Raw genomic sequence first — 15,470 nt, 5'->3', positions numbered from 1 at the left:
ACGGGGGTTAAACCACGACAGCCGCCTTTCCAGGAGCCGCGAGTGGCTGCGGTGGCGGTGGGCACAACTTGTCCTCACACCACCCGTCCTGAGCCTTGGCCCCAGGCCTCCACTGTGCTACCCAGCCTGGGCTGTGGCATTTCTCTCATCAGGCTAAAATGCCTTTATATTCTGGTGGACTCTTTCCAAATGAAACTTGATCGAGGAATTAATAGTATGGAGGGAGAGTTAAGCTTTTTAAGTTTTGCATGGGTTTCTGCCAATGATTCCACCAGAGGCCGGCTCGCTTTGTTGCTGCAGAGCTTTGCGAGGCGTGACTTTGGTTTATTCAAAAATACATGTATTTCTGAGAGCAGCTTACATAAAAGCTGGCTCATCCAGACTTTGTCTTCATACAAGGCTGATTTTTGACCACTCGGTGGCCATGTCATATGTGAGAGCAGACACTGAATGAGGTGTCCCCCGTTCAGGATGTGGGTAAGAGGGACAGGCAGCCTAGCAGTGACCACCCCTGTCTCTAACCCACCATTGCTGCCTTTACCCTTTCCACTCAAGGCGCATCGTCTTCTTGCAGCCTCTTGGAGATCTTACCACATGATCATCCATTGCTGCTACTTCTGCAGGCTTGCCTTTCGTAGAGCAAACGATAGATTTCAGCCCTCAGAGATGGCAACAGCGTGGCCTCTTGTACCCACCTGTACGGAGCTAGTGGGACCTGGAAGTCCCTGCTCCTTCCTCCTCCTCCTCTCCCCTGCCTGGGGCTTGGCAGGCGACGCAGCACGCGCTGCCCGCAGCTTGCCTTGGGGGTACCTGCAACTTCTCTGAAACTGTTTTTACGCAGGGCAATACAGCGACGAGTCCCTTTACTCTCATTAGAGCAAACCCAATCTGTTAGCTTTAATCTGGGAAGTCATTTTCATAACATGATTTCTGCAGCAGCCAGTTTCTATGGGAACTAAGAAATGACTCGCGGTGCATACAGGACAGACTGCTGACCTGCTTGTCCTTCCCTGGCCCATGCAGCTGGGCTTCCCTCCACTGTCACGGGCACCACACTGCTTATTGCTGTCAGATGGACAGGCCTGGGCTCGGAGGCTTCAGATTGTTCCAGCAGCACCCTCCGAGGGCAGCGCCTTTCTGGGCTGTCAGCCGTCCCCCTCAGCCTGCCTCAGGGCAGCTGGTCCTGCAGCCGGGGGAGGAGGGCAGAGGGAGGAAGGGTGCTGAGATGTCTTCACCCCCTCCCGCCACTGTGATGTTCCCAGGCCCTAGCAGCAATGGAAGGATTTGTGCTGTGCTTTGAATGTACGTGTGCCCCTTCCTTTTTGGACTCTACGTGACATGTTTTACTCACTCCTTTATTCCACTGCTCCTAGCATACTCCTATAGGTTAAACAAGTATATTTAGAATACCAGTCCTACATGTGTTGCACTTAATTTACAAATATTCTTGGAATTCTTCCTAACTCCCACCAGAAATATCTGCTCTGGCTAAGTCTCGTCAGCTTGCCTGCTGGCATTTCCAGGTTAAGGTTCCGTTACCAGATTCTCTTTAAATGCACCAGGAGCAAACGCACCGTTGCACCTTTTGAGGCCAGCTTTGAAGAGTGAAGCTGTTGGAGCAGCGTAAGCATCAGCCTGTGCCTGTGGTGTGTCTTCGTTGAGATGTCCTGCCTGGAAAGTGCTCTTTTGCAGCCACAGACCGTGAAGGGATCGGCAAGAAGAAGGAGCTGCGCTCTTGTTGGGAGTTGTGACTGGGGTGTCCCAGCACTGTTATTCCAGCACTAAATGCGGTGGTGCCAAGTGGGTGCTTCCTTGGAAGCAGCCATGGGTTGACTCCAGCATTTCCATAATCCAGACTTTGACTTGTATCAGGAGAATTAACACCTGGCACCAGGTGATATTTTTTTAATTGGATCGTGGACTTCCTTGAGCTTTCAGCAGCCAGGCAGCTGTTGATGAGATGCTCTTTCTCTGGGTGGCTTTTGGAGTCAACTAGCCTCGAAGGTAAGCTCTTCCAGCCAGCCAGGAGCAGCCACCCCCACTGTCTCAGCCTGTCTGCCCGTGGCTCCTGCTTTGCCTAGCTACCCGAGCTGGACGTGCCTCAGGTGCCTGCGGTCTCTGAACCCAGTCCCTGTGCCCACAGGAGGAACGAGTGCCTTGAGCCTCTCCTTTAGCCCCGTGGTGGCTGAGCTCTCCCATCCCCACAGCCAGGGGTTTACTACAGAAAAATCAGTTTCTACCTTTACTCTTGTTCCAAGCCTCGTACAAGCACGGCGAGGCAAGCACAACTCCAGCTTTTTGTTTAAATGGGAATACTGCATTATGCAAACATCAGAAGAGCCCTTGCTTTCCTCACGAAGCATAAAAGCCAGGCCGTTCATTTCTGCTGCTTGTCTAAGTGAACCGCGTTATTGACTGAGTGCCTTAAGCATGGCCCTGTACTAAAACCTGCAGTAGAGCCTTACCAATCCCACCCCACCTCATCCCATCCCACTCCTTCCCATTCTGTCCCATTCCATCACATCGCACCCCATCGTGTCCCATCCTACCCGGTCCTGTCCCCTCCCGTCCCACCCTGTCCTGTCCCATCCCATCCCATCTTGTCGCATCCCATCCCATCCTGTCCAATTCCATCCCACCCCATTCCATCTCTTCTCATTCTGTCCCGTCCCACCCAATCCTGTCCCATCGCATCCCGTCCCACCCTACCCCATACCATCCTGTCCCATCCCACCCCACTCCACCCCATCCCATCCCTTCCCACATCCCCCTCCCTCCCGAGGCAGGTGGCTCTGAAGGAGCCACAAACCCTGTCACACTCTGCCATGACTAGAGGTTTTGTCTGTGCAGTTGGGTGGGGAGAGGAGACTTGTCCGACCACTGACAGCCACCGTTTTACATTTAAAAGCAGCTTTAGCCCTTGGTCTGAGTGTCCCCATGCTGAAAGGTCACTTAGCCCTGGAATAATTGCAGGGGGGGCTTTCAAAGTCAGAGGAAGGGGACGTCATGGGGAGGGGGGAACCGAGATGGAGCCCTCGAAATCCTTTGCTGGGTCTCCAGGAGCCTGTTCTGCTCATCGGTGTGTGGCTCTGGCTCGGGCCCCGGGCAGGGTGCGCTGTGCCTGCTGCAGCACCCCCATGGCCGGGGCTAACCCCGTGGGCAGCGTGTCCCTCCAGCTCTTGGCCCAAAGGCGCCCAAAGGCAGGGTGGTGTTGGGAAAGGAGCACCGAGAGAGCTTCTGCGGGCTGCTTGGACGGGAGGGCACAGGGTTCTGTAGTCTGCAGTCATTGTGGAGGGGTGGTGTCATCAGCTTCCACAGTTAGGCTGGGAGAGCTGTTAATTGAGTCCTTTGGCCCCTCCAGCTGCCGGCGGACGGGGGGTTTCTAATATTTCTCAAAATCAAGCTGGCAGTCACTACAAGTGTGCTTTTAGGGTAAGGTTGTTTTTTTTCCAAAGCCAAAAGATTAAAATTTATGAAGGTGATCAGCTGAGAAGTAACCTACATAACACTTTTCTCCAGCTTGCAGATATGGCTTAAAGGCAACAGCAACAGCCGGCTCGGAAAGATGGCATGAAGTCACCATGGAGCCTGCAAGGGGGAACAGACCCGAGCTGTTCCAGGCAAACGCTGCAGAGGTCACCGCTGGTGGGCACTGAACAGCAGCCCCTGCCTGGGGGGTCGCTGCTACCTCAAGACATTCTTAGTAACCCCCCCAGAAGCTGAAGAACTCTAGATTGGTCGTGACAGTCAGGGAAGCGTCAAGACCTGCAGGGCTACCTGGTCTGCAGGTAAGAGGTCCCCAGAGACCACGTAGGAAGTTGAATGTCTGTAGAGGACAGAGTGAGGGAGAAAAGGTGACTGAGCTACACACAGGCTATGCCACAGGCCAGGGCTGGGGAGGTGCCTAGTCTAGCTCCGTACGGATTCCTGTTGGTACTTGGCTGCATTCTGTGGTATTGGTGTATTATCAGTCGTTACACATCAGTATATTTAGTGTAAATGTAGATGATGTCTTTCGGTTCTCATTTGAAGATAACCTCGGCGACATTAGCATCAGCCGTTACACCTTTGAAGCGCGACCTGGAGAGGTGCTCGAGGCTGCTCGTCTCTCCGAAGGATGCATCGCATCATCCGTACCCTCTGAAGGCGCGGGGCGAGCGCGGCATCCCCATGCGTGTGCCGCAGCGTGGCTGTTTCACTGGGGGAGCGCTTGTGATGGGAGCAGAGGCAGCTCGAGGCCACAGAGACTCTCCTTCTCCTCTTCACAGGCACGGGCTCGTTAAGGCTCCTGGAAGGGCAAAGCAGCTTAAAGCGATGGCAGAGATGAGGGCATCCTCACAAGCTGGGAACTCCCCGAGGTGTTTCTCTGCCCTGGACTCCGAAGTACTGGAGCTGAGAGCCACCCCGAGCGGCCCCCGCTCAGCCGGCCGCCCTAATGCGCTTTTACTGAACTTCCCAGGTCTCGCTTTGACTTAAAAAAATAATTGACCTTCCCAGTTGCATTTGAGCCAGCTACGTAGCCATCAGCTCTTGCTGGCCTTCACTTCTCAGATGATATTTGCTTAATGGCATGTGAATTAATTTGTTGGAAGTTGACGCTTCACTGCAGGATTAGTTAGTGCCTCTAACACAGGGCTGGTGCACAAAATTTAAGATGCATAGCATCTTGGGGGGTGTGTGTGTGAGGGAAGCAGGGAGATTCCAGTGCTCTTGGAAATCTTCACTTTTAGGATGCGATGACTGGAGTAATGAATGAGCTGAAGTACAGAAGAAAAATAAACTCAATTCCAGCTATTTAAAGGCTCAGCAATTCCTTCCAGGCAAAAAACAAGCAGCTATTGTGTGGCTGTGCTGAGAGGGCTGGGGGGAGGCACACTTTCCCACAGGCAAATTAGGAATGGGAAAAGCAGAACAAAGCCCGCAAGGCTCCGAAGCCCGAGTAGGGAACACAAGCCATTTTCTGTTCGACATGATTTGTGTTGTCATTAGGTGGGTTTAATGGGGCTTTATTCTTATTCTGGGAGGAAAGCCCTGGCTTTGCTTGAGCTAACAGTAATGACCGTTCAGACCTGGGAAACGTGAGGGAGCCAGCCAAAACCGCATTCGCCATGTCACTCAGGCGCTCGCTGGGAATGGGGGGGGGTCTCCTCCTCCTGCCCCCCGTCCCTTCCTGGTGCTGGAGGTTGGCCAAGTTTCACTAGAGCCTGATAAAAACCTGACTGTGCCCCATTTGGCAGGGGGGTGCTGACTGACGTCATTGATCTCGCTGTAAAGGAAGACCCTATCGGCCATCAGCCGCGCTGGGACCAGACCCCAATGCCCCTCTGCTGCCCCCAGTCACCTGGGGCAGAAGCCGAGGCCGGCATCGTGGCTGTGGGAAGGGCTTTTCTCATCTGAGAAGGATTGGGCCCCTTCCTACCCCTCCTTCCAAGTTATCCCCAGCACAGAACGGTTCAGCGACACGGTTGCGGCTTCTTGAAGCGCAGTATTTGGGAACCTTGTGTCAGGCTGCGCAACAGTGAAAGGGGATGGAGATAAGATCTCTTTTCAGGCAACCTTTTTTAAGAGTTGAAACCCACAAGCTTAGTCTGAACAGCCCCTGTAGGGCACGCGTAAAGCCCCTCTTTCACCTGCCTGCCTTCACTCGGAAGACACGGACGGAGATTCCCCTCCTCTCACGGCCGTGGGCTGGAAGCACACACAGGGAGGCAGCAAGCGCAGCGGGCCGGCTGCTTTGAGGCTTCCAGGACTGACAAACCACGCGAAGGAGAACAGAACCACCGGCCACCCATCGCCCAGCTGTGGAAGGAGTGGGATTACCTTCGCGCTGCTTGTCCTGGGCTGCTGCTCAGAGCTGGGCAGGGACGGAGAGCCGGGCTGGTGGGAGTAACGTCCCACTCTAAGGAAACCGGGGGTACACGTAGTCCTCTGTCACCCCCAAAGCGGTGTCAGCGCGGGAACCTTACGCTCCTTTATGGTCCTGGTTCACTTTGTGATAAGCTCATTTCAGCAGAGCAGATCACATGAGAAATATGGGATTCCTTACTCCAGCCCAGCAGGAATTGGGAGCTGGTGGTGGAGTACAGCTGCTTCCCTGAAGCGATGCCATGGCTCCCTGAGAAGTTGTTACATTGGAGAGTTTGAAGATTTTTTTATGATCTCATTTAGATCCAACCAAAGGGAATCAGAGAATGCCGGGAACCATCCAATACCCATTTTCATTGCGTTATTTCAAGCACTGTGAAAGAAAACATTAATTTTGGAGGAGTGATATGACTAAGGTGCCTTTAGCTGTAAAAAACCTTTGCTCATTGAGAAGCTGTTCCGATGACAAATTTGCCACATAAGCCCTGCAAGCCTGATGAAATGTCATTTTCTAAACCCTTTTTATTTGAAACATTTCTGTTTTCTTCAAGAATGGTTCAATTAAACTGGGCTACGCACCCACTAACAAACAATGCACTGTATAGTTTTTGTGTGTCTATCTCCCTCCCAGAAGTGGACAGGCACTCAGCCATCAGATGCCCAAACTGAGTTTTTCTGGTCATCATTAACCTTAATTGATGAACTCTGTCAAATTTTTCAGGAACTTCAAGAGGGTAGAAGTTCCTCCAACTCTCTTGCAGCTTTGCTAGTGATTAGGGTCCACTAGCAGTCGGAAAAGGGAACGCACCTGTTATCTTGGCAGCTTCTCCATCGGGTCCTGTCCCACCTTCATTAGCAGCACACAGGGGGACGCCAGGCTCCGCACACCAAGCGAGCACGTCCCCTCCCAGCTGCGGGGCGAGAGGGGCAGAGACCCCAGCTCTGACAGCCACAGGGCACTGCTCCCACCTGTCAGTGCCCTGAAGGTGCACAGAACTCGCCTGTTAAAGCACCTGCACCCACCTGCGTTTTGCAAAGTCCGCAGCCACCACCGCCGGGTGCCGGCAGAGCCCATCCTCGGGGGATGCTGCCAGCTCTGCCCGAGCTGGGGGTGCTTGGGGAACCTGCTCTGCAGCTGCCAGTGAGGAGCAGCCAGCACAGCAATGCTGCCCAGAGCGACCACAGCTTCCAGCAGAGGTGCCACCGCCCCACAGAACTGCACGGGGCAGGGGGGTCAGGCTGCAACCCAGCCGCTGAGCTGCCCCCTGAACTGAAATAGCTCGGCAGCTTTTTAACGGAACAGCCGCCTGGCTCAGCGCTGGGCTGTGCCACCCGCAGCAGGCGCAGGTAGCAGTGGCCGAGGCCGGGGTTGCTGCTGGTACTTTACGTAGCCTGGGTACTCCTGCTCTGCTCAAAGGAACTGGCGAGGTGCAGACGTTACAGACTGCCCGTGCCTCGTAGCCTGCGTTGGCAGCAGGTGAAGCAGCCAAGGTCGGGCTTTCGAGCAAATCCGTAGAAGGTGGCACGGAATATCTGCACCGCATCCAAGGCGCAGCTGGGTGTCTCGATACCCCAGCCACTGCAGGCAGCACACCACACCTGAAAACGTTTTGAATTTAGTCTGTTAAAAACTGAGGCTTTTAATAATGCCTCAGACAAACCAAACTGCAGCTCTTGATGCTCATGTCAGAAGACAATAAGAATATTATGTCAGAATAAGCCTGTAATTTAGCTAGTTTCCTTATCCAAGGAAACCCTCAGATAGTTTACTGCTCTTTGAAAGCATCTTTCAAACCTACCGATCAGCCTGGGAGGCACTGGCAGTGCAAGCTGTAGGCACCAGGGCAGTAACACACACAGCCAACTGTCTGGTTTTTTTTTTATAAAAGTATTTTTAATAAACTGATGGATTTAAGTTTAAGATGCTAGACAACTTGTTGCCATGTACAGGTAACAAAAGTCAAAATTCTTTGAATTTTATACAAATACTATGTAGTACAGTAAACTTGAATACAAGTTTACAAAAAATGCATCAGTGAATATTCAGCTTGTAACCAACTTCCAACAGTGAAAATTACCATGTATCAATAGTGATCAGAATTGCATTGCAAATTTTAGAAGTAATGCAACTATGTTTTTACCAAGCCACTCTGAAGTTACTGGTGCACACTGACAGTACATTGGATTTTTTTTGGCTTGCTGAACAGAAAATGGCATTTAAATAAAATGAGTTAAACAACATAATATGTATCAAAAGTACTATCTTACAGAAAATTAAAGAAGAATGAGAAAGTAAACAGAGCAGAACCCTGAAGTAGTGATATTTTTCTACCCGTTTTGATGGAAAAGACTCCACAGGTGTCCAGCCTTCTCACAGCATTTTGGAGTGTTCTAGTCCTAGCACAGTGTGGTTGTTAGTAGACTAAAGTAATCCCTGCTTGGCAGTAATGCTGGTGAAAGGTAACTTGCTCTATTGCTAACAAATCGGAGTAACCACTGGCAGGGTGACTTCTTGGAGGCATCCAGTGGAGGCTGAGTTGACAGCACGCGATTGAAGTTACGGTACCGCCTGCTTTGACACGATACCCAACAGCCTTCAGGGTTCAGGTGTCAGTTTCCTCACAGGATTTACAGATGTATGGTTTTGAAACAAACAAAAAATAATAATTACGGAGCATAAGACAGTATTTTCACCTGTACAGCTACCAATAAAATGAACGTTTGTTACAAACTTTCCAGTCTGCTTTATAAAAAATAGTCTCAGTTTTACTTCTAAATAAAAACTGTGCTGTGATCTGTCACGTTCTTGCATTGTACATGCTGTAGTTGTGTGTGTTAATGAAGGTGTAGAGATTTGTGACCTAGCGCTCTGGATGTATCACAAGCCTAAAAAGCTGATTTTGGTACATAAAAGTTAGGTAGCAATGAAAAGTCATTCTATTTATTTTTTCCTAAAACTTAGGAAAAGCTACAGTACATTGCTAGATCAGTGGCCTCAACCCTGAGCTGAAATAAAGGACCTGCCTTGGCCAAGAGACTTAGTCACATTACTACCACAGCTGCACGGCAGAGACAAAATAACCTGTCCGTGGCCTGTTGTCTGAGCTGTAAGTAGTGTGAGATGCAGTTCTGTAATGCTTGAGAGTTGACTGGAGACCACCATGTTCATTTTCACTACAGGAAAAAAGAAGAACTCAAAAATTCAGAGAGTCAAGTGAAAAACCACTCGACAGGGAGAGTCAGCATGTCCAGCTTCTGGAGACCACAGAACGGAGCCAGCGGGAGGCTTGTCAGTCCTAGGTGTTTCCCACTTGGTAGATTATTAAAACACGTACCAAACTGCAGTTAAAGAGACTTCTGCTGCTACCCCGCTCTTTCCAGAAAGAGTCTCACATGATTTTTCCACCCCTCCCAGAACCAAGCGCCTCTCTCTCTGTACCTACACTGCATCACAGAAGATGAGCAAAAACTGAACAGACTGTCTGACAAAGGATTCAACCCAACCGCCAGCAGAAAAACTTCCACTCGTTCCCAACATGAGTTGGAGCTGGCGATCGCTATGAATTCATATCACGACATAGCCTACTGCACTTCCCTGGAGGGTCCCATGGCACCGACTACCCGTGGCTGGGAGCATCCGTAACGCGAGGCGTTCTCGCCTCCTAAGAGGACTTTTTTTCCTTTTAAACAGCAGAAACCGTAGAGTCAGTGTTTAATTTCATGGAAAAACTAAACCTGGCAACAGACTGAAAATAAAGCTTGTAAAAATCAGTTATACTTGTAGTAATGCACACTTCTTTGTGAGCTGGTCGTGTTATGGATGGCGTGGCTTTTGGTAGTTTAAGGCAGCAAGTCTTACAAAATACACAAGCTCACCTCCCTCATGTTTGTGCTACTGTATCCTTATGTGCACAATAGAACCTCACTAATTTACACTAATGACTGGAAGAACCATTAATTCTCTTGGTAAATGAACAAGAATAAGGCATTCCATTATATATTCTGATCACTAATTATAATTTAGCTCTAATTATAATCTACCAGCAAACATACTTCTGTGTTTTAGAAAATAATCTCTCTTACCTTCAGATATAATTACGTGTGCAGATTAGTGGGTTCTGCTGTGTAAACACGCAGGTGCATAAGCAATTTTCAGGTTTTTCTTCATTACATCTGACAAGAAAGTTACTGCCACAGATAGAGACTGTGGGAAAATAAATTAGGATTTCTCTGTAATTTGTGCAGATATGCACAACTGGGCAGTAATTTATAGCTCAAAAAAAAAAAAAAAAAAAGGCATGAATGTTTACAAACTCAAATGAAGCAAAATCAGCAGCAGAAAGCAAGGCCATTCCCCAACCATAAACGGCTTGTATTACACTATTCCAAACTATATGAAACAACAACAACAAAAAAAAAAACCCCGAACAAAAAAACCCACAAAAAACTAGTACTAAGTTGTATATACAAATTTGAAATCAGGGAAAGCAAATAGTGGAAAAGTTGTTGATGCTTCTAACAGAAGATATTCACGCATCTAAATCCTGGTTGAAGTAGACTGTAAATACAGCCAGGAGACAGGATGCAAACTACATGGCTGAGTTAAAAAAAAAAAAAAAAAAAAAAAAAGAAAAAGAAAAAGAAAAAAAGGGATCGATGTGCATTGTAAGATAGAAATTTCCCTTCGTATGTGCAAAAATCCACAGTTTCGTTAATGTAGAGGTCATACTTCTAGTAACAGATCTCAGACAAAAGCAGTCTCCCTACATCCTGGAATCTACCTGTTTACATCAGCCACTTTAAGTGCACAGTACCCTGTTCACATATATAGTAATCAGCAGTTTCTGGCATTTCTCAGAAATTTAACGTTCACCTGCCTTAAATCTTGAAAACAAAGGGGAGAGTTCATCCAGGGCATCATACCACTGCTTTTGAGTTATACCAACAGTTAAACCAAATTCTCTCTTCTTCCATGGTGGTAGGAGTCCTTACAGGACTTGTAAACAGCAGTACACAATACTGTAAACAAATAATTTAAGTTCTGCTTTATACAAGATGTTAAGTTAACCCAGGTCTACCAGACAGGTGAAAATGAAAAGGGTGGCTTCACACAAAATCCTTCCCTTTTCTCCCAGCAATTCTTTTCACTACAGAAATAATCCTGAGCTGAAACAGGGGTTGATGAGAGCCTTTTTTGCATATTAAAACAACATTCTAGAGTCAGCTCTCATGTTCTGTCAGGAAGTCAACTGCTGGAGAGATTAATCTGAAGTATTTCAAACCATTTGTTACTTTGGAGGAGGACTTATAATTTGGTGTGGCGTCCAGTTCTAGCCCCAGATGCCGAGCTTGCCAAGGAAGCCGATGCTGCGGCATCCTCAGCCTCCTCCAGCTCGTCGTGTAGCTCCTGGCTAACGCTGGACTGGAGGGCTGCGGGAGTCAGCCACTCCTTCGGCAGGCAGCTCTGGAGGAACGGTATGCAAGAGCTGAAGTAGGCAAGGCGATTCACCCACCGCGGAATCTCTTTTCCGCACAGAATCTAAGGGGGAAAGGGAAAAAGAAAGGATTAATTTGTCTTCTAGACTCAGCAGTAACACAACTACAGCAGTGTAAATGAAAAGCAAAGGCCGCAGCAGCCTTACGATCTCCGTATCACCAAGGCATGTCAGGAAGCACTTGAGTAAATTGCGCCAAGACAACTTTCTCCATCAGTAAAAGCAGCATCCCAAGTCACGCAAGGAGGCTTGTTGTCCACTGTGAGAGTTTGACACATGGTTCTACGCTTTTTTTAGAAGCCCTGAACAGCCCAACCACCTCACTCTTTTTGAATAACTTCTACAAAAGGCAGAGACACGAGTTAAGGAGCGCTTTCTATTCCCTGCTAATTCCTCAGAAACAGAAACAGCAGGAGAAACCTCACCCTTACAAAAAAGCACCCCGAAATCAAGTGGTCAAAAAGACATCATCAGTGCTCCAGTTAGGTGGAGCTACACACACAGCTGAGGCCATTTACTGTGACGACCTCTGAGGGCTTTGCACAAGACATCGCTGTCTTGCAGCACACGGGCCAAGCACACACGTTTAGGTTCACGGCCACACGAGAAGCTATACAATGCCAAGCTGGCTGCAACTCCTCTGAGATATATAAAGCTGCATTAAATACTTGTTTTTACTGTACATCAGTCAATTAAATGGTTTCGTTGCCACTGTTCAAGGAGTGAGCTGTTCTACCTAACTACCTCCATATTCACTTCTGGTATTACTTACTCCAGTGGAAATCTGGAGAACACCATAGCTAAAGGGGACACTACTCTGCTGTAACTGAGCAGCATTTAACTTGTAGTCATATCCCTGTATTATAGTCAATTTGAACACTAAATAGGACAAGACATAAAACAGAAACAACATGACCATGCAGTTGAGAAGTACAGCAAAAACCTGGCCACAGAGGCCAGATTTCACGCCAGCTGCAAGCTCTGCCGGTGTCTCACCCTACTTACTCGTACCAGCATTACACATGAATCATCACCTTGATACAATGTTCCAGTACCACTGCAAGATCTCACAGTCTACGCAAAATACAGTCTACACAATAAGTATGCCATTAACTATTTTGAAAACAAAACCAAACCCCAAATAATTAAACGTTATGGAAGTTGGAAGTTCAGCACGGAAAAAATAGCTATCCCTTTTTTTGGAGTCCTTCAACAAAACATTAGAATAAATTCTGACAAGCACAGGTTGCCAACCACTGAAAAAACTGCCATTCCCCTCTTTGTCCTGGGTCACTTGTTCCTGACCCTATCCCTTGTGTTGACACACATGTGCACGATCAGGCATTCAATTTTATCGGTAAACTGATCATGTTCAAATAAAGCTGAGGGGAAAAGCAAAGCCCATTCAACTCCAGGGTCACATCCAGCACGACCACTCGGGTATCTACATGACCAGCACACAGAGCAATAACTTGACAAAAGCCTCTCAAGGAGATTAACGTCGGCTGTGAAACTTCAATGCCTTCGTTATTCTTTAACAGTAGGTCATAACTTAAAAATTCTTTTCAGTGTGATGGTTCTGTGGGGAAATACTGATAAAAATAACACGTGGTTCTATCTTCAGTAGTGATCTCTGGAGCACCTGAAACTATTTTAAAATCCTGTTAATACTCTATTTACTAGGTCTCTCAATTAAGAATGCACCCCTGCTCAAACACAAACTATATATGACAATGATATTTAGCATTTTTGGCAGCAAAATCTTGTGCTTTGGACATAAACACAAATAAAACCTGAAAAAGGGTGACATTTGCCCAAGGTAACAGAGATGGGAAGTTGGAAATTAGGCCAATCATTCCAAAGGGCAGGAAGGAGATGACGCTCTGTAGCCACCTGGGAAGCACCTTTCTATAGTTTGTTTACCTCAGATAAAGCTGAAGAGAAGTGATTGCAGTTTTTGTGCATTAGGTGATAAGCATTTCCTTTGAATTCCTTTCCAAGCTCTTCTACTATTTTTTCTATATCATCTTCCATAAAATCCGTGCTGCCTAGAACCACAGCCTCTCTAGAAGAGAAACAGAGAGTAGAAGGTGATCAGGCTCCCGTGATATAAGTGGGTTACTGTTCATACATTGCTCAAAAGTCACCCCGCTGTGGATGGTGAGATCTTTTTGCCCTCCCAGAATAAAACAGATTCTTTCTATTCCATTTTATGGCACCAATTTCATCTTTATCATGAGAGATTATTTCCTTGCCAATTGTCCACCTGTAGCTCACTTCAATTTTTTGCATCTTAACTCTGACAAACGCTGGATGCAATTTTCCCCTCTTCTCCAAAGGATATTGTTTCTAAGAGACAGCTGAGAACAGGTAAGAGCTCATAATGCAGGGAAGGCAATCTCACCGAGAAAGCAGAAAACAGACATGGGGAAACCTTGGAGAACAACATTTTCCTGCTTTTTCTTGGAATAAAAATTTCACTACCTTGAAAAAGTTACCCCATTGTATATACTGTATGAATAACACAAGCTAGCCACGTAGTTTGTACACATTTAAGGAATGTAATAGTAGGCTAAAAAGAACATTCTTTGCTGTAGACACTTTGCTGTGTCATCACCTCTGTCCATCGTTCACTGCTAAGTAAAGAAACCACAGTAATTTCTCAGAAAGTCAGGAATCCTGTAGTATCATTCAACACATCTATCCTCAAAAATAAAGGCAACAAGTTGTCTTTTTAATATCCCTTCTCAAAAACAAGAAAATACATCTCTTACTTAAATTTAAATGTTTCTCCTAGCTCAGAAGCATTTCCTGGTGAAATTTCAAATATTCCAGAAAATGGGTATGGATGACCACCATAGGCAAATTCTGAAAGAGAAAGCTCAGATTTAACAGCAATGGCATACACCACAGTAAAGAACACCTGATGTCACTGACTGCAAGGTCACTTCACAGGGATCTCAAGCTAGGAAGCAGACATCTTATTTTTGTAGGTAACAAACGCAAGGAGCTGGAAACAAATAGTTTTGTTAAGTTACTAGTCAACCTGAGTAAAAACTGACAGGAAGTTTCCTGTATCAGTGTACAGGTTTAACTTGAATAACTTTACGCTAAGTATATATTGTTTTCATTGCGTAAGCGAGGATTTCCAACTTAAATTGTAAATCCTACCGATGTTCTTTACACATGCTCGTCTTTATAAGTCCACTTATAGATTTATAAATTAGGGATTCAAAGGACTGCACCCTTAAAGGTCTGATGGTGCTTCTATTTGGTGCGTACTACAGTTGTAAGTGTGGCAGCGAACAGTGGCCTAATAGTTGTGGGGTTTTTTAATTTCTTGATTTGCAAGAGTTCAACTGTCCTGAGTTGTTCACTATAACATGAAAGTAAACCGGTGCATCTGCTGGCATAAGCGCTTACACTCCCTGAGAATATCATGGTGTGCTTTAGCTTCCTTCTGTGTCTGCAAGATAACACAGCACGCCTCACCCAGAGCGCAATAAAAAGCTTAAAACATGACTTCACACTTCCTTTCCTCAAAACTCGTAACACGTCATCCAAGTCTAGCATTCGGTTTTGTAGATAATCTTTTTTACAACAGGTTAATAAAGTTTGATGTGCTTTGAAAAATGCAAGTCATTGTTCTCGCAGGGGTATGACCTGCTGTACGCAAAAGCTGCTATAATCTGAGCCGGAAGGGAGGCACATGTATTTGGCACAGCTCGAGAACTGGGTTTCAGGCACAGCACTATTAAGAGTCAGGTCTTTCTGGTTTGGATTAAAAGAAATCCAAAAAGGTATTAACAATAAGCATTGTATTTTGTCAATGCCTTGCTTTGGTAACACTTGCAAACCCAGTTACAATGTGACCATTATGAAACATCCCTATGTTTCAAAACTATAAAATTACATAAAAACTTTTTTTTATATTATATATATATAAACTCAAAATGATTTGTTTTGACTCCAAAACCAAAAACTATGCACTGTGGCCTCTGGATTTCATGGCATGCCTTTTGCCGCTTCCCCACACCTCCAAACACATTCAAAAAAAAACCCCAAAAACCAAACCCCAAACCTGAGGTAGATTTTTCTTCTTTAAATGGA

General features: G+C 46.8%; 1 protein-coding gene across 3 annotated transcripts in view; it reads right to left on the bottom strand.

Annotated features, from left to right (window-relative positions):
* Positions 1 to 7,737: 7,737 nt before the first annotated feature.
* DESI2 (desumoylating isopeptidase 2) overlaps positions 7,738 to 15,470 on the bottom strand; it is a 54,798-nt gene continuing 47,065 nt past the window's right edge. For all 3 annotated transcript variants that reach the window (XM_080390487.1, XM_080390488.1, XM_080390489.1), the window contains 3 exons: positions 14,135 to 14,228; positions 13,284 to 13,425; positions 7,738 to 11,404 (listed from right to left, as the gene is read on the bottom strand). In XM_080390487.1, the coding sequence (XP_080246613.1) occupies positions 11,171 to 11,404; positions 13,284 to 13,425; positions 14,135 to 14,228 (470 nt within the window). In that variant the 3' untranslated portion in view covers positions 7,738 to 11,170. The remainder of the gene's footprint in view (positions 11,405 to 13,283; positions 13,426 to 14,134; positions 14,229 to 15,470) is intronic.

This window comes from Falco punctatus (genome assembly GCF_963210335.1).
Source record: "Falco punctatus genome assembly, chromosome: 5".
Taxonomy (NCBI): Eukaryota; Metazoa; Chordata; class Aves; order Falconiformes; family Falconidae; genus Falco; species Falco punctatus.
This window is presented reverse-complemented; position numbering and strand designations above follow the sequence as displayed.